Source organism: Prinia subflava, chromosome 2 (assembly GCF_021018805.1).
Source record: "Prinia subflava isolate CZ2003 ecotype Zambia chromosome 2, Cam_Psub_1.2, whole genome shotgun sequence".
NCBI lineage: Eukaryota > Metazoa > Chordata > Aves > Passeriformes > Cisticolidae > Prinia > Prinia subflava.
This window is the reverse complement of record NC_086248.1, coordinates 101,991,137-102,014,816: the sequence shown is the minus strand read 5'-3', so window position 1 is coordinate 102,014,816 and position 23,680 is coordinate 101,991,137. Positions and strand designations below refer to the sequence as shown.

The 23,680-nt window shown below is 41.3% G+C and overlaps 1 protein-coding gene across 10 annotated transcripts in view; it reads left to right on the top strand.

Moving 5' to 3' along the window:
* The window catches only part of LOC134547399 (sodium/potassium/calcium exchanger 3-like), a 234,323-nt gene that overhangs the window by 197,226 nt on the left and 13,417 nt on the right, over positions 1 to 23,680 (top strand). For all 10 annotated transcript variants that reach the window (XM_063391260.1, XM_063391258.1, XM_063391259.1 and 7 more), the window contains 6 exons: positions 2,677 to 2,771; positions 12,723 to 12,915; positions 13,173 to 13,284; positions 15,179 to 15,251; positions 17,215 to 17,306; positions 20,365 to 21,486. In XM_063391260.1, the coding sequence (XP_063247330.1) occupies positions 2,677 to 2,771; positions 12,723 to 12,915; positions 13,173 to 13,284; positions 15,179 to 15,251; positions 17,215 to 17,306; positions 20,365 to 21,486 (1,687 nt within the window). The remainder of the gene's footprint in view (positions 1 to 2,676; positions 2,772 to 12,722; positions 12,916 to 13,172; positions 13,285 to 15,178; positions 15,252 to 17,214; positions 17,307 to 20,364; positions 21,487 to 23,680) is intronic.

Here is a 23,680-nt window from a genome sequence, read left to right as displayed (position 1 = left end):
TCTGAGGAAACCAGGGAAAAGGGACGGCTTTCTCTCTGATGTTTATCTGCCCGAAAGACTGGATGAGGCGAAGAAGCAGAAGCCATATCTGTGGGGGTGTTTCTTAGTCCAGAATTTATTGGAGCTCCAGCATGGGCATCTGAACAAGTCGGCAGCCGCCGCAGAATGCTGACCACGTGGCCTGCCATGGGCAGGGGGTAAGAAGCCCACCAACAAGGGAAAAAGAGGGGAGTGAACCAAGGTAGAAAGACACCCAGAGGGGGCAGTGTTCTTCTAGGGTTGGGGGGGAACTTCCTTTGTTTTCCTCCAACCACTCAACAGTCTTTTCTGGAATTCCCCTGAGAGGGGAAAACCCCTTTTGTTGATAGACAGGGCTCTGGGAAGGGGATGAGGAAAGTTCTGGGGGTCTGGGGAATGGGGGAGGGAGGACTGACCCAAACCCAGGAGGGGGAGAGCTCGGGGAGCAACCATGAACAGCAAATGGGTACAGGAATTGTTATAAATGCCAATACGATATTCCAATTAAAATAATAATTTGGTTTATTAATAAAGATCAAATTACAGAATTTCGATAAACCCACCAACAGGGGAGATACTTGACAGTCTTTTTCCCAGGAAAATGCCAAGGGTTACCGTGAGACACAGAACCTGGCAGTCTGCTGTCTCCCCTACGGTTCACAAATTTGCCCGGTTCAGGGCTTAGTTTTTATACACTTTATCCTGCCCTCGGCAATATTTCCCCATATTTCCCTTTGTTTCCCGGCTAGCTATTCAAATTCAAGGGTGTCTACGACCAGGCTCGAAAGAGTTCTTTTCTCAGTTCATATGTTAATGTCCAGTTTCTATAGATCCTGATGGATAGTCGAGATATGGATGATGATGCCTGATGATCTGTGAGGGTGTCAGCCGAGGTGCAATCGCTTGGCCACCTTATCTTGATGGGTCTCCTCCTGGTGCTCGAGGAGGCTGCCAGTTTTCCAGTAAACCTTTTGTCTCTTTCTGAATGGGAGTTTCTGGGGTGGCACCTGCTTTTTCAACATTTTTAGTTTCACCAACTGCTACAAGGTATCCTGAAACACATACTTTTATACAACACACATTTATACAGTTTTATAGTTTTTCAATTAACCATAAGAACATGAATTAATCATTTCACATTTTTTACAGGAATGAACCCTTCTGATCAGGCATCATAAAATGCACAGCAACAGCCTTTAATGTTAATTAGTTTCTCATTCTTCACTTTCCAGACCAAGAGTCTAGGATCATGCCAGGAGTGATGTTTGGAATTGACATTCATTAATTAATGGTTGTTATCTTTTGTGTATCTTCTGTGCTGCTCCCACTCTGCTGAGGTGTTAAACTCACCAGGCCTGGAGTGGTGGAACAGTCCTTTGAAAAGAAACTTCAAATCCTTTCCCCCTGGGCAAAGGCAAACAAAACCCCTAGCTGAAGTTATAGTAAAAAATGTTAAACTTTATATGATTTCCAACACTGGGAGCTATGACTTGGACAGAAAAAAAGCCCTTAGGGTGTGGATAATGGTAATTCATTCTTACATAAGTTTTATTTATTGGAATTGGCCAGTTTTAAGCAGAGACTAAAACTTCTTTTGAATTGATTGGAATAATGCAGCTCAGCAAAGGAGAGTGTGAATTCCAGAGGTGGAGGAAAACTTCCAGTGTGACAATTTAGGAAAATGATGCCTGCAATTCTTTGAAAATGCAACTGTACTGAGTTACCTGCCCTGAGTGGGACTCGAGCTCATGCCTTCAGAGCGGCTGTGAAGACTCTTCTGACTTGGACTTCAAAGCTGTTTTTGCTTCATGTGCCGCGGTTTTTGTTTGCTGTGCAGGGGTGGTGGTAGAGATGACTGCATAGCTTCCATTAGGTTCCCTCCCAGCAGGAGAGAGGGGACCCTGCTAGGGTTTATAGGCTGTTTTGGTGTAGTGTGACAAGCAAACTTGATGCATTGGCTGCAAAGAAATGTTCAAGAGAGCAGGCTTTGCAAATTTTGTGGTTGGTTTCCGCTCAACAACATGTTTCCCTGAAGTCTGACCAGCAAATTCTGTATTTCTTGGGATGCAACCTTAGTGCTTATCATGTCCACCTTAAAATGTTCTTATACCCAGAATTAGGTTGGTATTCTACCTGAACTGAGAGGTCGCATGACAATTCTTTTTAAATTGAATTGTTGTGTTCAAGTGGATTCCAAAACCTAATGTAAAAAGCAGCCACCTATTCCTTTCTTGCTTCATTGCTTTTCATCCTCCGCAATATTGTAATACTGGCTTAGTGTCCCTTCTGAAATAAAACTCTTGCACGTGGAATTCTTCTAATTTTTATTTTTGAGAAGGTAAATGCTATGACCACTTAAATAATTTAGTTCTTATAAGAAGTTGTATAATACACAGAGGCTGCAAATTTAATCCATTTAAATTAAAAGACTAGCCAAACTAGAAGGTTTTGTACTGGCACAAAACAGAAATTACTCTTCCTCTGAGAACCTTTATACATGGCCCCAACCCTTACTTGTTCCTTTATAAGGGGAAGTCCAAATAGGCTATGATTTTACAAAAAAAAAAGTTTGTAATCTCTGGTGACTGAACTCGCCCTGGCTTCTTTTCCATGCCTCTTTCACTCACTTGATGTCATACTATTTTTGTCCCTTTCCAGCTCATTGACACAATTGCCTCAGAAATCGGAGAACTGAAACAGGAGATGGTACAGACAGATCTCAGAGCAGAAGATGAATCTGCTGATTGGCGAAGGTGATTAAAATGTTTATTTTCATGGTTCTGGAGAGTCTACCATGACAGGAATGTTTTCACTGTGATTTCTTCTTGGGTGGCTTATGTCGTGGCACTTTTCTCCCTGGCAGCATAGGAGGTATAGATTATCTTGCTCTTGATCCAAGGAATTTGCCTTTGTGCAGGAGACTCAGTTGTTCAGTGTATTTGCCTTAATACACCTTATAATTGCAACTGAGCTTCACTTCTCCTTCCTTGTTAAAAACCTTGGATACTGATGAATGTCTAAAGCAGGAAACTACTAACATTATTACCCTTGCCTGTGGCACAGTTTTGCTTTCACACTGTAAAGACAAAATGTCCATTGCTTCAAGTGGCTCTTCGAAGATTCAAGATACAGTAACACAATGTATGTATGCTCTCAGGTTAGGAGGTAAAATATTGACTGCTATTAGCAGATGCATGTTATGTGTTTAAGTTAATTTATATATGAGTAACTTGCACATAAAAAAATAAAATTGTACCTTTAAGTGGGCAGAATGGGGGACCCCAGCATTTTGGCTTTTCTTGAACAGTAACATCTGCCAAATTGACATCTGGAGGATAATCAATATTTTAGTCATTGTGTTAATAAGGGAACACATTTTTGTATTTACCTGAAATATTTGTTGCAAGAGGAAAGCAACCAGTGTAGGTGTTGTGTTTTATCTGACTGCATGGTCTTGGCCAGCCCTGGAGCTGGTGGGCTTTGTTCTAGCAGTGAGTTAATGAAGTGAAAAATAGTTTTTAGAATTGCATCCAAGATTTTTGCTTCTTTTTCTTCCTATGAATTCTTTTGAAATCTGCTAGAACTTAAGCATATATAGATTATTTTCAAAAACATTAAGCAGCAGCTTTGTTGCCCACGTGTTAAAGAATGTAAGACAGTTGAACTAATTAAAGGCTTTGGCTATAGCCCTGGTTGAACATTATTCAACTTTTAAAGCTTTGGAGAGCATAGTTCTTTTAGAGGGGCAGGAAGGATACTTTCTTCATTTTGTGAATTTAGCTAATTAACTTCAGAGATCATCAGGTACTTTTCTGTTAACAAGAGGCTTCTTGTATCTTTGAATACCTCATATTCATGAAAGGCTAAGGTCTACTGATTCTAAAATCTTGGTGGAAGCATTTGGCTGGAAACAGTTAACTAAACCTCCCCATTTTACAGATCATGAGTTTTCTTTTTATTGATTTTTTTAATGGATTTTAAATCTTAATTTGTTAATCTTGACTGCAAATATATTTTGGTTTAAGATATGTAAGTAAACTTAACATAAAAAAGTGAAAAATGCAATTTCCATGAAAAGTAGTATTAGCCATCAAAAAAACTATTTTCTGTCACTTGAAGACGATAATGTGAAATATGAAATCTGAATAAATGAGCTAAAGTTAAACTTATTGTGACTACAAAATTCTGAATTGCATGCATCTATGTAAGGAAGAAGTTGTATCAAAGTTGGTATAAGTTATGTAATTTAGTTGTGCACTGACTTTTTTTTTAATATACAGCTATAGAACAAGATTATAGTAATTTCAACGAAGGTTTCCCAGAGTTCTTGTTTAAACTGGACACTTCACAAGGCTGTGTTTACTGCCATAACTTTATTTCTTTGTAGTTGATTTAAAACTCAGCAATTAATGTAGTTTGCTCTTCTTATTGCATGTTCTGCTGTTCGGAAGTTGGTGTCTTGATGTGACCTTTAGATTTGCATCTAGGGAAATTTGAGCCAATGGAATGTCCATTTTCTTCGCTCTTCTTCCACTTTAGCAGGTATCCACAGACACCCAGAGCAGTTCTGGAAAGGCAGCAGTTGCACAGCTCTCAGCTGAATTCAGAAAAATAAGGACATGAAGTTGCATGTTTGCAACCTTAGCACTGTGGTGTAGGTTTTTTTGTGGTTATGTGGTGACTTTCAGATTTATACTCCTCACCTTATATACTCCTTTATTTTGGGCTTATCTCTCCTTTTAATGTATATGACCCAAGCCATACCAAGAATGATTCAAGGGCTTACTACTTTGGCTTGTAAATATGTAAAAGACAGACACAAAAAAAAAAAAAAAAAAAAAAAAAAAAAAAAAAAAAAAGGGATTGCAAAAATGTGTTTTAAGGAGGACTGTTTCAGTATCCTGCTTTTTTGATGCCTGGCCTTTTTCCCAGTGCAGACATTTATCTCAATAATGCAAATGAGCGGAATTGTCAGAAAAGGAAATTAGTGGGACAGATTTCTGTCCTGCCATTCCAGTGACCTTTAAACGAGTAACAAGAGAGTTTATGCATGCAATGGCAGCCCAGGAGCATGTGAGATGGGACTCGTGGCACCTGGATGATCTTTTATGAGGCCCCAGGCCCCCTGCATGTCTGTGTGAATGTTTATGAGGGGCTGATGCTTCCTGCTGTCCCCCTGGAGGGAAGGCTTCCTGTGGCACTTGTGCCTGTGGAATAGTTCAGGGATGCTTTGCTGGTAGTGGCAGCTGCAGCAGCTTATTCCCTTCTGTGATAAATGATGTGGGATAATTCGTGTTTATAATGTATGTATAATATAAATCAAGTGATGCCCTTTGGAATAAACGGTAAAATCATACAAGGCTGGGGGCGGGGGTAGACAGATTTGGGAATTGAAAACGACCTTGCGGGAACTGGGGAACGACTGGATTTACAAAAGAAAAGAAGAGGGGGTCCGAGGAAGATGGGTCCTCACCAGAGATGGGATTGCAAACGACCCAACCATTACCACCAAGATGGGCCATACTCTGCCATCGGGGGACACGACACGCATCTCAATACGCAATTCCCAGAAGTCCTACCTAATATTCATCTCCCCATGGACCAAACGGCAAAGATGAATCTCCATGAATATGAAGGAAAGCTGATTAAACCAACCTAGCGGCAAGGATAGACCTCCATGAATATGAAGGAAAACTGAAGGGACAAAGAAATCATGAAGTAATGTTCTATCCTGCTAAAAGAACTGTATAAAAACTGGGCTCACAGAACTGAAAGCATGAACAGCGAGAGCTGCTGTGCGATAGAGGCCATAGCTAAGGTTCACCCAGTGCCAGTCCCAGGACTCGACACTGATTCTTTGATTGTTGGCTTACCCGAAACTCTGGTCATTGATTTTTCTAAAATTAGTAAAATCATTTATTAATTTGGAATTGGCTCGGCATTTATTGCACTTCCTTCTCTGTTCCTGTGGAAGGAACAGGGGCAGAGCTTTGCTCTCTGTCTTGGATCCTGCACTACACAGCCCTTATGCCACTGTCTTTTCCACAGCAGTTACTCACTTCAGTAGAGCCGCCATCTATCCTGCATAGAGAACCACTTCTGTTATTGCTGACAGGTGGGCAAGTATCTAGAAACCTTCTTCCCAGCTGCCTTGTCCTGTTATTTTAGCTTTAATGAATGCAGGAGGAAGTTACCAGTGGCTCTCTGCCCCTCCCAGCTGATGTTCAGTTTGACTGTATAGACTGGGTGGTTAAGTCCAGGCATTTTGCAGTGGATAGTCAAACTGAATTAACTGTGAGGTGGTTAACTTTGGTGGGACTGGAGCAAGGTTCACATCATGACCAAGGATCATCCTGGTTACAAGCTTCAGCCTGTTCCTTGTCTTTTTTACTGTGAGCTAAGTCTAATCAGGGTGCAGCACAGCATTGTTTATCTTTGCATTTACTTCTCTGTACTTCCCACGTGTTAATGGGTTTTCTCAAATCTAAGGAAACTTGCATGAATTATATCTTTTCTGTCATCATGAGTAGTGTTGAAATCTGTCTTTCCCACTGAAGAGAGACCATGCAGCAGCCCTGAATTAAAGCAGACCATCCATTACAGCCGATTTGTGTTTTGATTTTGAGTTTAAAGTCGCCTGGTCAGGTTGGCTTTTATCAGAATCTTTCTTTTTATCAAAATCCCAAACAAATAACACAAACCAACCAACCAAATATCCTCCAACCCGAAAGTAAAACCAGTAGAGGAATTTAGTTGTTTTATAATATACAGCATATTTTGCTAGCATTTAGGTTACAGCAACTTCTTATTCTTGTTCGGTACACTTGAGTTAATGCATTGCTCATTAATTCAAATGGTTTATTCTTTCTATGCAATTGTTTCCAAAGTAGTTACACACACATCCCAGTCCCAAATAATTTTAGTCTAACTCTTAACACATAACAAGTTTTGAGAACTCCCATATGTCAGGGTTTGACTGTATGTCTAGTGCCCAGATCATTAATTAAAAGTATGTTAAGAATAAAAAGCAAACTGGGAATATAATGCTCAGTAGTGCTAGACCACTGCAAATAGGGTGTCAAAACACACCAGTGGGGTCTTTTTTGCTCCCAGGCCTTGGGAAGTGGCTTCTTGTAAGTTGTATGTGGTTTGCCAGGTGTGGTTTTTCCAAGGTGTGCTTTTTCCAGAGTTCATTCACCAGGTTAAATCTTTCTCTCTGTCCCTTTCTTTATTATTTGGGAATAGGAAATAACTTTTAAAAAATGTTTCCTATTACTGTTTACCTGACCACAGATTACAATAACATTCTAGTGCTGATTTAGCTGAGTTGCATTGGTGTTGTTTGAACCATTAGTGTTTAGGAGTGGCAGAAATTCTGGTCATGATCAGATATTCATAATCTTTGGCTTATTTCTTGAGGGAGTAGAAGCAGCTGCAGCAAGGAGGTACCCATGTATGTAGGTCAGAGCTTCCGTCTTGGATCTCAGCATGTGGGAGGGATTGCGTATGTAAGTACCTGGAGGTTCCACAAACCTGATAGCTCCCCATTTAAATTAGTGTGCCGATTTATGATGGTCTAGGAGATGTGGGACAACACGAAGCCAGTCATACCAAAGAGGAACATCGTGACCTTATGTGCCTGTGTGTTGGGGGTTAGATTTCTTTATTTTTACTTACAGAATGTTTTCACCATAAGTTGCTAGGAGACTATATACTGGGTGCTTGTAGGTGCTTGACCGAAACAATGAAGTGGCCAAAGGAGAGTGTAGCACCGGGCTACACCTTTTGTTTTTGGGTCTCTGGGAGTTGAGTGGAGAGATAATGCGAGTTTTGGGGGAGTTAAAGGACAGAGCTGAGGGCAGCTGGTCTCTCTTGCTCTCAGCATCGGAGAGGACGGTCGGGCTGCTGCTCGCTGCGGGAAGAGTTCGCTGCCATCACTCTGTCCCGTCCTGGGAAATCTACCATCATCTGCTTGGGTGCTCAGGAATTCTGAGCTCGCCTCCTCCTGCCCTGCTGGATCGGCCCTGTCCTGCCATCGTGGCTTCTTCGGCACTGCTTTGAGGTTTTCTGCTCCTTGCACTGCCCCTGCTCTTCCAAGACACCCCTGCTGTTCCAGCTACCATCGTGGAACTTCTGATCTTAACCACCACCCCAGAATTTTCCACCATTCCAGCTTGGTCTCTCGAAGTCCTGCAGGGGCACCGACATCAGCTGCCCCAGGCTTTGTGAAAGAAAGCTCTCAAAGTTCCTGGTTCTGTTTATTATTAATGCTGTAGTTGTTGTTGGTTTGCTTTGTCATACATACAGGTAACGAACTGTTATTCTTATCCCCATACCTCTGCCTGAAAGCCCCTTTAATTTTCCTAAATTATAATAATTTGGAGGGAGGGGATTTGAATTCTCCATCTCTAGGGAGGTCCTGTCCCTCCCTAGCAGATACCTGTCTTTCAAACCAAGACACTGTGCAAACTCTTGCCAGCTTTAGGTGGTTTTTTGGTAGCAAGCAATGCCAGACATTCTAGCTCATACCAGTTGCACATCTTCTTTTGAATGTGATGTTGCTGTCTTTAGTAGGTGTAATATATGATGTAATTCGTGTTCATGTAATACGATGTATCGAGGGTATAAAATCAGCCGCATTTAGGAGGAATACAGTAGCAGTCACTTGGACTTGGAAATAAAGTGAAATGATAAAGAATTGTGAGTGCCCTTGCTGGAAACCTGGCAAGGACCACGATTTGCTACCGAAAGGAGGGTGACTATGAGGAGAGAAAAGCCCACTCTGGAGATGGACTCGACAATGACCTATGATTATCGCCGCTTGATATGGATCTAGACTTCATCATTCGGGGTGTGCATCCCAATATGAGATTCCCAGAAATTGAATCAAGTATTCATCTCTTCTCGAAAATCCAATCAACCATCAGTCAGTGAGGACAGAATTACATGACTGTGGAAAAGGACTGAAATTGTGAACAGGGGAGCTCCAGTGCGATAGAGGCTGAAGCTAGGTTCACCCAGTGCTGACCCTGGGCTCAACACTGATTTGTTTGTGGCTTTTTCATTTTTGCAAATTCTGTTTCCAAATTTTATTTTGTAAATTATTAATAAAAATTATTGGCTATGCATTTATAACAGTAGGCAAAAAACTTTTCCCTCTTGGACATATTCCCCCTGCAGCATATTTGGTTTTCACCTCCTGACCAAGAGGAGTGAAAATGATTTCTATCTGTCCAAGCTTGCAGCCAGCATTGGTGTATAACTTGCACTTTGCCACAGGTCCGTTTGGTTTGTAATCCAGCTAACTGGCACTGAGAAAGAGTGGGAAATTTCTGAGCAATATTTACTTAAAGTACAGCTCAGGAAAACACTTTTGTGGTTCATGATCTGACTTTTTGGAGAGTCATCCATTGCAACGCTAGGCTCTTCTGGGACTGGTTGAAAAGGGAACTCAGTATTCCTACTGAGGCAGTTTCAGACTTGGTCCTGACCAATATAAAAAGTACTTCCCTCCTGCACCCAATGTATTTCTGTCTATTTTGTGCCCCTCGAAGGCATACTGGCTGTTAGTAATAGCTTTTGATGCTTGTGGGCAGTGGGGGGAAATCACCTATATTTGAGATGCCTTGGAAATCTGAAAAGCATCACATCATAAATAATAAAACAGAGGAAACAAAAGAGGTAAATGCTGGTAGTGGTAGTTGATCCAGGTAACAAAAAGTCAAATGATGTTGCCTGTTCTTATCTGATCGTACAGTGGAAGTTCTCTTCCTCATTTACTTCCCTTTGTTATGCTGCAAGTTGCTGAACAAAGCTAGAAGAAAGCAGGTTGGTAATTTGTTTTTTTTTACTTGGTGGGTCTAAATTTGGTTCAGCTTGTTTTCTTTGGGTTTTTATGTGGGGGGGGGGGGAGAGGCTTTTTGTTTGCTTTTAAGTATTCAGTGCTCCTGTGCCTGTGAATTCTGTACTCACTTGCTGAGGGTACAGTAGCTGGCATAATAAGGATGGTAAATGCTGCTAGTGATGCTTAGGGCCTGTCCAAAGAACAGAATTCAGAAGAGCTGCATAGTGTGCAGTGAGGAGGTGGAGCTATGTTGCCCTCTGCCGCCCAGGGCCTCTTCTGCCACAGAAAAGGTCTGTAAGGGGAACACATCCTTTGCCTGACATCTCGGGGAGTCAGTAGAGCTTGCAGGGTGCTTTTTGTCTGTTCCTAAATTTTGTCATCAGGAAGCTGTTACCAGAGTAATTGCTCCATAGTGATTTCTGGCATGGGGAGAATCACAGGATGTATTTCTAGCTAGAAAATGAGGAATTTGAGTCAGCAACATACATGCACTTGCACTGGGTATTCTGTATTGTATGGATGATGGTGAAGCTTTGCATAACAAAAGGAGTTCTCAAAGTACTCTGTTTATTTGGATTTTTAATAACAAGAATCTGTAGCTTCCAAAAACTGTACTTCACTACTGAATGTAGCAGTAACTTTAGATCCCGTGCCCTGTTGAAGTGTATGCTCCCCTGTGTTCCCCAGGGAGAGAGAAAGGTGCAGAGGTGGAATTGAAGCCTTTAGAGAAACTAGAATATATTAAGCTATGTAAAAATGAAGTAGAAGTTTAGACTTTAGTTTTAAGTAAGTAAGTATACTCTAAGTGTAAGTTTAGACTTTAGTTTTAAGTGAGTATACTCTAAATGCCTTAAGAATTAGTCAGCCAGCACAAGGCCCAGCGTCTTGAGGCCTGACAACCTAGCTTTAGACATAATAAAAACAAAGTAGAACATCACATTACTAGATAGAGCAGGTACAATTTTTACATGAATGAGAGAGAATGTTTTATGTTAATAGATATGGTATAAGATAGAGCTTTTTATGTTAATAGATATGCCATGTGACTAAGTTTTGATACCATCCTTCGTAGTTTTTTGTAGCTTCATGTACTTTCAAAATTAAGTTTAGATTGGTGTAGAAAGAATGTTTTAGAACTGTGTTCTTAGTTGATTAGCCAACCTATGGGCATGAATATGCATTTAGAGTTTATGGATAAAAAACCCCTGGTTTTGGGGCAATGGTATTGATTCATTGATTTTTCAATGATCAATCCATTCTCCTCCCATCTACAAGACAGAATGGGGCTTTGCCAGGGAGCCGTGGCCAGGGAGCTGTTGTCAGGACTTTGTCAGGTATTATAGCGCTTGAGGGGTGCTTCTGCCATCTCTGCTGCTGCTGCGTGGGGGATGCAGCTTTGGCTGCTGCTGCTGCTATGGCAGTAGCTTTGCTGTTTCAACTGCGACTGCAGGGAGCACTGCTTGGGAATAGGACTCTGGGCCGAATGGGACTCTGGGCCAAGAATCTGTCTTTCCTTGTTGCCGGGACCCTTTGTCCATCTGCCTCTCCCTGTGGCCGGGATACCTTGTCCATCTGTCTCTTCCTGTGGCCAGGACCCCTTGTCTATCTGTCTTTCCCCTGTGGCTGGGACCCCTTGTCAGTTTGTTTTACCCCCGTGGTTGGGACTCTCTGTCAGTTTGCTGTTACACCCCACTGGGACTTTAAGCTTTATGACTTTAGTAAGACCACATAGTTAGAACTCTTGCCCTCAAGACTGATGCGTTTATATAATAAACAACTTTGTAATAACCAGAGAATGCTCCTGGCCTTTTAAGACCCTAAACCCATGAACACCTCGACACTGCCCCAAATAAATTTTAACCTTACATTACTTTGCCATGTTCACACTTAGCTTAGCCTTTATTTCTCACATAGCACTCAATGCACAGCAAAAGGAATTTGGGCATAAATATACAATTCCTTCATTGTTTCTGATCCTGGGAAGTGTAGTATTAAAATGTGAGTAAGGACTTCCATGGCAATATGGGAAAAAATTATAACTATTTACAGAACTTAGCAGGAGTACAATAAGAAGTAACTGCCAATTATGACATTTTTAAGGAAGCTGTGCCTTGGGGAGGGTTATTTGGGGGGGGTTAACATTTTTTTCTTGTCTCTTTCTTGGGTTTCTCATCTTTCTCACCTCCTCCCACTCTGACCTCTTAGCGGAGGGATATGCATATGTGAAGGCAGCAGAGCTGCCAGAGCAGAGACAGTAGTCTGGGCATAAGGTGAAGTGGTGCTGGCTTGTGGACTTGTGTTGTAAAAATAATCCCTCCAAACAGACAAAGTTCTTGTGTCTGATGCAGTGATCACCAATAGGTGCTGAGTTGCTCCATTGTCAGGGTATTGAACAGATTTTTCTGGCACGTAGGAGAGAGCAAGATTTCTGTGGGTTGCAGCATTTGCTGGGATATCTGGGAATCCCAGATAATAATAAATAATCTGGGAATAAAAGTGTCTGAATTGCATAAATATTGCATAAATATCCTTGAAGAGAAGTTTTTCTGTACATTAGCGCAGATAAGGAGGCAAGTGAAATGTTCAGTCAATCACATTTGCGCATACAGTTGTATCTGAAGTGATGGCTGAATTTCTCCAACCTCACAGAAGAATGCTAAGGCTTGTCTTCAAGCTGGCTTTGAATTGAGAACCTTTAAAGAGAATTTTTGTGTATGCTAAATATGAGAATACTCAGTAGGAGAAGTGCCAGCCCAGAGTGTCAGCAGTGCCATGAGCTTTGTGATAATTCTGTTCGCTGACTTGAGTGATTGTTCATAGGAGGTTAGCATGTCTAATTTTTTTTCTAAATTTTCCACAGTCTAATAAAGGACATGGATAATGTCTCTCCTGAGAAAAATGATGTAAAAAGCTGTCCCCGAGACTCTGGATATGACAGCCTATCCAACAAGCTAAGCATATTGGACAAGCTCCTCCATACTTACCCTGTGTGGCTGCAGCTTGGTCTGAATGATGCTGAAGCCGTGGAAATTTTGCAGACACAGCCTCCTGGGGTAAGAATAATCTCAATTTCTTTGAAGACATGCTTTTCCCAAATATTGTGCTACCATTTTACATCCAAGTATTGGACCCAATACAGTAATGAACAAGTAAAAATACAGTGTATTTTAGTGCATGTAAATGACCAATTAAATTACAGTATGTTTTAGACATCATGAGTTTGTTCTGGTTCCTTTTTGTATATGATCTGTATTTGTTCTGGCATCTGTGATGAAGCTAAAACCATGTCCTTCTGCCTTCTCCACAACAGATATTTCTGGTTAGGAAATCTGCAAAGTTGCAGAAGAAAGTCATCTCTCTGCGTCTGTCCAGTGACTCTGGGTCCTGCCTGAAAGAATTTGCCATAAAAGAAAGTACATACAGTAAGTTGTGAGTTATTTAACAGTTTCAGCTGTTCCTTAGGTACTTTCTCCCTGTAGGTTGCAGGAGCATTCACACTGCTGAAACCCCCAGCAAAGGATACCTAAAGTTGTGCAAAGCATGTCATGGGCTGCCTGCACTGCTCTCTGAGGTGGGCTCTGGGAGTGAGTTAGGCATATTCTGCCACTCGCTGGGCAGATATATAGAAACATTTAAGGCTGCTGCAACTGGAAAGTTTCCATTGTGTACCTTGCTGAATCCAGGATTAATTTATTTTTATGGGTAGTTATCCTCTTAGAAACTTATGAGTCTTTTGTAGAAACACAGTCTGTAATCCTGTCTTTCAATGAAATATCCTTGCATTTTCTTGTACTCAGGGGATTGTTCTTGGATGCAACTTGGTAATGAGCTCTCTCTGTCTTCAGTTTAGGTGTGGGATAAGTTGCTGGGTTTGTTTTTGTTGGTGGTAGGTTTTGTTGGTGTTCTTTTTGGTTGTGGGTTGTTTTTTTGGTTTTTCTTTTTTGTAATGACTAAATGGATTTTAACCCTTTAGAACTGTTTCTGTTGCAAGATCAATGATTTCTCTTTTTAATTCATACTATATTTGTTCTTTTTTTTTTTAGTAGAAAGGTGCAAATCTTAGCACTCCAAATTGTCTTGAACCAATAATGCCCTCATATCTTTAGAAGGGAGGGTGTGAAAAATAGGTTTGAGATTTAGGAATGAAAAAATGAAGCTGCAGCTGGTAAGTGTATGTGGTGCTGAAACTGCAAGTGGAGCAAATATTTCATTTTTAACAAGAAAGAGAAAACTGGAGGAAATTAGCAACTATTTCAGTTAAACATCCCTGAAACAGAGAATCTATAGTTAACTTCTATTTCTATTTGTAAACTGACATAATTTTAATTGAGTTTTTCCCTTTTTATCTCTCTCTTCCCTGCATCCAGTAACAAAAAGTTAATTCCACGTGTCTGGTTTTAGTTCCAGTTACAAGCAAGGCAAAGAGAAGAGACAGTTGTCAGTAACAGTTCATCTAAGTGTGGTCTAAGGCTGTGTTTATAGACTTGTTACACTAATAAATTCCCATCTAGAAAATAATTATATACTGTCTTTTATGAACAAAATTCTTCCACGGGGAGAAGTATTTACTGATAGTTTTAGCTATTTGTCACAGCTGAGGTTTTAGACCAGAGGCAAAAGATCTGGATCATTTCATTATAGGAGCTTTTTCTGCTCGATCTGTGTAGTCATTGGGTGAGATTTCCTACTGGCATTAGAGAGTGCCTGAGATAATCATCATTATTACTGAGAACTAGTATTTGTATCAACAAAGAAACAATGGTATCAAGTGGGAAAAAAGGAAAGGCACTGCTCGTGTCTTCCTCTTCCCTTGTGCAAGGCAGTGGCATGCAACAACTGACAGAGTTTTTAAGGGTTTTCAGGTTAAAAGGTTTTCTTGGAGTGAATGAAAATTTATCCCTTCAGGTTCTACACGCCTAGGGCAGAGAAAAGTGAGTAGAATAGAATTCAAGAGGAGGAAATACGAGATTTAAAATTAGGTATATTAGTACACCGGGCAAACAAAGCCTCATTTATTGATTTGTTGTCTATTAGCAAAACACTGTGCAGGCCTCATCACATTTATTCTGTTTTACAGGAATTAGGCCATATGCTTGGAATACAAAAGCAAACCAGCCACCAAGATTATCAGTATATTCTTGAAAATGCCTTCAGCAGGGATATGTACTCCTCTATGGAGTTATTTTCTCTTAACCAAATAGTAGCTTGATGGTGAAAACTTACTAACTTAATGCTAAAATCTGTGATGTGTTTTATTAAACTGTTTTAAGAAACAGTGGAATAATGTGTGATTCTTTCTTGTAACTTTCTTTGCAGCCTTTTCTTTGGAGGGGTCTGGAATTAGTTTTGCTGATTTGTTCAGACTCATTGCTTTCTACTGTATTAGCAGGTAAGATGGTGCTGTGTTCCAAGTCATATCTGCTAGACTGTCTTGAGTAAAAGAGTTATGAGGACTTGGTTCAGCATATTTATGTTGCCAATCTGCAAATATTCCTGGGTAGCCTTAGAAGGTAATGGTAGAAATCAGAGGTGAGTCTTGGAAGCAAGTCTCTCTGTCTTACTTCATACTGATTATTGGGAGGCTGCTCTGATTTTATCCACCCAACTGTGAGGTGGTGCCAAGCTGAACTTTACTTTAGCTGATATCTTGCCTTCTTAAGTGCTTCATAGCTCATTTAAAAACAATCACAAACTAGCTTCAAAATCCATTTCTTGGAATTGCTGGTGAGAAGAATTTTTGGGGCATAATGGAAAAATGTCAGATGTGTAGAATATGACAACTGGGAGATGTCAGTTTAAATGGCAAACAACAAAAACGGCCTTGTCAGCTTTGCAGTTTATGGTTGCCAAAATTGTTTTTCAGGTAGAATGCAGAAAAAAAGTAGCTGGTGTTTTTATCTTTTGTTTTCAATTTGACTTCAGTTTACTGGTGAAAATTTCCAGACTGTTGCTTGAGCCTTGTATGTATGCATAGACAGGGGACAATCAAACTGCACAGGTGCACATTTCCTGAAGGAAGCAGGGAGAGGCAGCTGTGATGGTCTCAGTCTTTTTACTGCATCAAGGCTGCCAGTTCATGCTGGCCATGTGATGATTTCTGATGTGGGATGCTCTTGAGCTGCTGTGCTTGCTGGTTTTGTTTGTGGTGGAAAAGCATCTTAGACCCCTTTGCTATGGCCTCTGTTTATCCAAGCTGGACATGCATGTAATAAAAGCAGCATTGATACCGTATGGGTAATTGGTCAGCATTCAGATGAGCAAAGAGCTGAAAATGCATTTAAAAGTAGTTTATTGAGGATATTCCTTATCTTGTCACCCTTTCAGTCCTGCCCACTTGCCAGGCTCTAGTAAATTCTAAGTACCTGCAGGATCATGCGGCAAACAGATTTCTTGGCATTAGTCTATCCATTTTCTGTCACTGAAGGTTCAAAGTTGCTTTGAAGGACTTTAGACTAAAGGAGGCAGATAGGTAGCTATTGTGAAAAAGAGACAGTACCATTTGGTACATCACAGGAAATCCAGGAAATTTTTCTAAAATCAGAGGGAATTTCTTGCAGAAGGTACCGAACTAATTTTTATGAGGGTTTACCTAACTTTGAATTGAGACCATGATGGTGATCTGGACTCTGGATTATCTGTGTAACCACGTAAAGTGCCTTTCAAATGCTCTTTAGCTAGTGTATAAGTCTTGTGCATATGGTTGGCTCGAGTGTGAATGGAATTCTGAGATCCTGTTTTTTCAAGAAGCTAACATACAATATAGAGAATATTTATGTAATAAAGACCCACTATCTGTCTGTGCTATAGCAGATGGTTGGCTTGTTTGCAGCCTTAAAACCAAAATTCACACTGACACGAGTTGTGTAGGATTCTAATTTAGTCTTAATTCTATGGGTACTTCTACTACAGATGTGGCAGTTTAGAAACATTAGTTAGAATAAAATTTTATTCTGAAAACTGGAATAGCAGTCAACAGTGTATTCAGAAAGTAAGAAGATTTTTTTAAGTATTAAGGGCAGGTAACAAGTTCGTATCTCACTGATCTGCTTGTAGAAGACCAGGTGTAAAAGCTTCTGTTGGAAAGGCAGAAAATACTGGATGGCTCTGTGGAAATGATCCTAGGGAACATCCTGGGCACTTGACTGTCCTTTGCCCTTCACACCACTCTGCAATGTAAAGGAGCCCTGGGGTTGGTAATGTAATATTTAATTGTGCTCTGTGTTTAAGGATCTTGCTACCTGCTGCAGCCCAAGAAGAAAATCATCAGAGATCAGCCACTGCCAGTGTTTTAAAAAAAAGCTTTTAAAACTGGATGTTACTGAAAACCATCATGGTTTTGTCTTTGAAAACAGGGATGTCCTTCCATTCACACTGAAGTTGCCTCATGCAATTGCTGCGGCGAAGACAGAAGCTGAACTTGAAGAGATTGCTCAGCTTGGACTGAGTAAGTAGGTCTCTACATAGATATCCTTCCCTGTACCACTCCTGTAACATTGAAAAATAGGCTGTATCAGTAAATAGTTTGTATTGGTTAGTGATTGTACAGATTTTGTTTAGAAAAGCGGTTTCTCTTATTTGCGAAGGCCAAACATTCTTTTGGCCAACAGAGGGGTGCTCTTCCTTCTTTCTATAATATTTTCATTAGTGCTGTTTCTTTCTTCCTTCTCTCTTCTCTTTGGCCAGCCCTTGGGCAAAGCACATCTCACAGTCTCCACACAGAGACTGATGTGGCTTCTGCTCCAAGCATAACGTTGTCTGCATGCTCACATAGCAGGCACTGGCTTTATTATTTATTGTGAGGAGAGTGTAGGAACTGAGGTCCTTTGTTAATAAAACTTCTGTTAAGATTGACATGCAAACTTAAAATGGTGAATTTTGAGATCAGTGCCTCAATGAAGTAGCATATTTAGAAAATGAGGAGTGTGCATATGGGATATGTAGAATGTATCCATGGGCAGGGTTAGGTGAAATTTTTAAAATACCAAAAGACAGTGCAAAGACATGTCCTCACATGGCTTTGTGCTTCAGCCAAACACAGGCTCATTGTAAAACATACCTTGACCTCAGAGGAGATGGATGCAAAGCCTGGTGGAATTTGAAACTTGGGCACCACCCAGATGAGTCATTGAGCAACTCCACATCGAGCAAACTGCTGAGTGGCCTCATTTCCTTTTCCAGGAAGGGAAGATTGACTGTAAGCAGTCTTTGTTGCAGTAGGTTTTTTAATCATTGATTTTGAAAAGGATCCTCTCTAAGTCAGTACTAGCATAAAGATCTCATGAACTGTCTGGTGGGACTTTGCAGTAAAGCCATCCCCAGGGATGTATTGCAGTGCTTTGGATTTTGGTTTGCTGCAGTAGCAATGCAATTAAAGGGTTTGTTTTAGAGAGGAGAGAAATTACTTCTTCACTGCTTGGCTGCAAGTTTAGGTAATCAAGTGAAACTATGCATTATCATGGGAATAGAGGCAAATATGGCAAATTTAGGTCAATATTTAGATGGCAAAAAGAAAGTGGAAGGTCTGACTAGGATACAGTGTAATGAAGACATTCTCCTAGTCATAGAAGCCTTAAAGTAACGGGAGGTCAGTCTCTCCATAGAGGACAATAATGGTAACGTTGATCAAGCTCTCCAGGCTAACCACACTTGGTCACCAGTACCCCAGAACACTGTGGCCTACTTGCTGCAAAATTAGTCCTGCTCTTGAACAGTCTCTGCATTGTGTGTGATTTTTCTTTAGCTACTACATTTGGAAGCTGAGGAGGAGATCAATGGATCAGTGTCTGTGTGTATTGTCTGTGCTGTATTGGGGATCAATTACCTTATATACACCAGATTAGGATCACAGTTTCCTTGAGCTAAAAGCAGGCAACAAAGTTGAGATTTTGATGGAGGTTTAGGTGTCCACATGCAGAAGAGCACACCAGAAAGTCAGCCTTTCAATGCTGTGGACTCAAGAGAGGCCTAAAAACTGCCAACAGCCCTTCCTGTTAAGTGTGAGTTTTCTTTGAGGAACACATAGGCACAAAATCCCATGATGTGTGAACACAGGACTGTATCCCCTGTCAGAGCTCTCTTATGCAGTAAGCTCGGAGGGAGAGCTGCACAACTCAAGTCAACAGCATGTAGCCCAGCAAACCACATCAGGAGGAACTTTTGGTCAAGATTTCAAGGCTGCTGCCAACTTGTATGGTTTCATGTGCTGAACATATAATTCTCTCTCAGTCTCCCTTATGTTTCACCTGCAGCAGTGCTTACATCACGTGTGATTGTTAGCAGCCACATGACACAGGCACAGGCACTGAGAGATCTGCAGGCAGGATGTGAAGTCCTGAAGCTGGAAACACCAGCAACATGGCATGACTATATAGGGAAACATGCCTGTGCCTTTGGACCTTATCTGGCTGTGGCCTCTCACCACAGGCTGTTTCCTGTCTTCTGCCCTGCAGGCAGGACACAGATGTTAGGCATGGACCTGTTGTGGATGCTTGGTATTCATGCACTTGGGCCCAGGTATCATTGCTCAATTTCCTCCAGTGAGCCATTTTGACACACTACGGGGAAAGGACTGTATCAAGATTGGCAAACTTTAGCTACATCTCCCTCCTCTGGTATTCTGCCCTTACTTCAGCATGAGTGCTACCCTCAAGGGCACAACTGGTTTCAATCTTCATGCCTTCAGGAACCGATGCTCTTTAGCAGTGACTCAGTTGCACAAATATGCTGTCCCTTTACTGGGATAAGTGCAGAGGCTGCAACTTGCTGGTGTAGCATAGGTTTTCCGTGCTGCTGGTGTGGGACTGCACACTGGGTCTCTTTATGTGTCACTGCATATCTATTTTCAGGCAAACTGTCCCCGTAGCAAAGTCAGGGTAGTAGGCCAGTGCCCTTATTAGACAGTTGAACTCTTGGTCTGCATAACTAAAGGTGATGCGTGCATCCATCACAACAAAATGTGAGCTGCCTTTTCATGTATAGTTTCATGTGTTCACTATGAAAAGAAACTGAACCAAAATACTTGTAGAGTTTCTGTAAGTGACCTTTATCAGCTGGTGTAAATCAGCTTAACTATTGTCTTTAATGAAGTGAGCTAATTAATACCAGCTGAGAATCTTGCTTTATTTCTCCTGAGTGAGATGCTAGCAAGCAGTTTGTGTTCATTTCAGTCTCAAGCCTGTAAAAAGTATTCTGTTACAGTCTCCATTCCTTTCTTTGATTCTCAGTTTAATTTTAAGCTTAGTGGGCTGATTGAAAGCTATGCATCAGTCATGGTATTTATAAGTGAGTAAGAGCACCCCCAGGAATGTAGCATGCAGTTATGTCTGGTGGTGCTTTAAGAAGTTCACTTGGAGTTTTTTCACTTGAGGGTTTTTCCTCATTTGAATTAATAAAATCTTGCCTAAATTTCTTGATACTTTAAACTGGTGTTGTTGAGCTGAATGTTCTAAAAGCCATCTGCATGCTGTTTTGGATTCTTACATTAATGCAATGATGATTTTCAGACTTTTGGAGCTCCCTGGCTAACAGCAAACTCCCGGATCCTTCACCTCCCCGTAGGCCTGTGCCTTTGGACAGTGCTCGCAAAAACTCACGCCAGCTCTGCCTTATAAATGGAGTGCATTCTATACGAACCAGAACGCCTTCAGAGCTGGAGTGCAGCCAGACCAATGGAGCGCTGTGTTTTATTAATCCCCTCTTCTTAAAAGTGCACAGCCAGGATGTTAGTGGAAGTCTGAAAAGGCAGAGCCCGAGAACTCCAGACGTGAATGGCACAACAAGGCCTCGCTCCCCACCCCCGCGGCCACCACCTCCTGCTATTAATAGCACCCTCACAAGCCCACAGATTTCCAGGACTATAAAGCAGGCGAACATGCCAGAAACAGTCAGCCATAAGAAGGAGAGAGGCTTGGATTTGCTGCAGAACAAGCCCACCCCGATTCCGCCTCCTCGACTGAAAAAGCAGGCTGTTTGCTCCGCAGACGGTGCCTCCAGGAGTGTGGCGGCAGTGCGGCCTGACTCCATGCGCCTGCCCGAGGCAGCCACTGTTCCAGGTGAAACCCTGCCCGAGCCGGCTCCAGCAGCTCCCAAAAAGACGCCAGCTGCCATCTCTGAGTCACACATCCCGTGGAATGGGGGCCGGCAGAGACTGAGCGACATGAGCATTTCCACCTCCTCGTCTGACTCGCTGGACTTCGATCGGAGCATGCCGCTCTTCGGCTATGAGGGGGATACCAACAGCAGCCTGGAGGATTTTGAGGGTGAAAGTGACCAGGAGAGCCTGGCACCCCCTTTGAAGCCCAAGAAGAAAAGAAGCAGTTCATTTGTTCTGCCCAAGATTGTGAAATCTCAGCTACGGAAAGTCAGCGGAGTTTTCAGTTCCTTCATGACCCCCGAGAAGAGGATGATTAAGAAAATTGCAGAAATGTCCCGGGACAAACGAACCTATTTTGGATGCTTAGTACAGGACTATGTCAGCTTTCTCCAAGAAAACAAGGAGTGCCATGTTTCGAGCACTGATATGCTACAAACAATTCGTCAGTTCATGACCCAAGTCAAGAACTATTTGTCCCAAAGCTCCGAACTTGATCCCCCAATCGAATCACTCATTCCTGAAGACCAAATAGGTAAGAAACACCGTCTCCCATGTTTTGGGGGGAAGGTGAAAATGTGTAATCTATGTTTATAGTGATAGTCTTTGTCCTTGAGCCACCAAGTATTTGAATCTTAAAACAGCCTCCCCTCCCTACCTCAAATCACCCTGTTGACTTGGAATGATTACACTACAAAGTTGTTCGTAAGAAGTTATCCTTAAAATAGGTGCAATGTGGACTTTTTACCTGTGATTTTTATTTTTTTACCAGCTGTACTGTTAACAATGGAGAATCCTTTATTTGCTGGCACACATGTATTTTTCTGTGAATTTCCTGACATAGTTCTCAGTGTTTGGTCTAAAACTGCCGAATCTAACTGTATAGATTGTAGCTGTGGAACAAGAATTTATTCAAATCAGTGACATTTAAGAGTAGAGAGACATTTTATGACAACCTAATTTTGAAATAAATCTGATTCCTCCAGACATTCTTAGTCACTTCTAGCAAAGCTGTACTATCGCTGCACTTGAAACCAAATTAAAAGATATGAAAGAGTTTTAGAAAACAAACATGTGCAAGAGAGAGAAGGGGCTGCTGATCTCTAGTACTGTACTTCTCTGCTATATGTGTTTGTGAGTGGTTATGGATGAGCTATATGTTAGAATATATGTTTTAACAGGTGAGAGAGATTTGCATATCCAAAAAAGTGAAATCATTGTTGCTGCATAAATCTCAATGCCTGTCTTGCAGAATCTGAGGAGTATTTGTAAAAGAGCCTGTAAGCTGCATTCAAGAGGTAAACACGCCTCAGGACAGAATACTTTCCTTGTGAGCTCACATCAGTCCTAATTGCTTGTTTTTCTCCATACCCCAGTGTCCCACAGTTGGCTCAGTGGAAAATTGGCAGATACTTCCTTTTCTGGGACTAGAGGGTAATTTTATATTGACATTCTGTCTGTCCTTGACCAGGAGGAAGTATTCTCACGTAACCTGAACTTCATTTACTCAAAGTCAAGCAAAAGTCTCAAGGACTGCTAAAGCAAATACAAAAATATGAAGAGTGTCCCCAATATTGAAACTCAGAGACGTGTAATATTTTCACTGTAGTAATAAAGACTGTTAGATGGGTGTTACATGGAAGAAAAAGCACCAAATTAAGCAGGGGATGCAGGCACATTTTTGCCTGCAATTCTGTAGAATGCTGGATATTTGACAAAGCAATACAGATCGAGTTTGGTTGTAATTTTGTGAAACCCTAGTTTGTTATGTACTTTTCATTTCACAGGAATGTGGTTTAATCAGACTGTGTGTGGGTCTTCCAAGACTGGAAAAAATGTCTGCTATTAAATGTTTCAGACTTTGGAGTAGCATAAGCTATGAAATATAACAACTAAAACTGCCCTGAGTATCTTCAGCGACAGAAAGTCTGGTTTTGATCATGTGACTAAACACAATTAATTTATAAAATGTGCTGGTTTAAACAAAGAAAGAACTTGCTTTTGAATCATCTACTGTCTTTGGCTTGACCCAGCAAACAACTGCAGTGGATCAGGAGCATCAGATGTTGCTGATCTAAGCAGATAACTATGTGACAGCAAAATTTAGTCCTCCCTATGGACAGCTTTTTATGAAGTAGAGCCCTGCCTGTTGTCCACAGCTTTCCTTGACTTTTGCAATATGAAATTGCAGCCCAAATTTTAACTTTGTGAGTTTACCCTCTTTTGTCAGTTCACACTTCCACGATGCAATGTTTTCCTGTGTGTCACCCTGGTGCTAGATGTGTGCTTCTGGGATAACACTCCTCCTTTTTGAGTCATTCAGGCTTCACTTTAACCCTCTTTTGTCTCCTGAACTTCTGTAGTTGCTGGAACAGCACCCCCAGAGGCTTAGTGAAGCCCTCAGTGTTTGGAACTTTCTTCTCATGTCTCCATAATGATCTTTTTGATCATATAGCTTTTCTTCTAGAACTGCATGCAAAAGATTTCTGCGGCTGATCTCCTTAAGCTTCCCAGATAGGATCCCATCAAATTGTGAAACTTCTGCAAAATCATCGAGAAAATATGCTTCAGGGTTTCTAATTAGTCCTGACAGATGGCTCCTAACCTTAGCTCCTTACTGTAGGCTGTTAACCCTCCCTGTAGCAATGGGACTACTAGTGTTGGGACAGAATCAAGAGTAAGGCACATGGCTCTTTATTGTTTAAGGATTAATGCAATTTCTTTTTTCA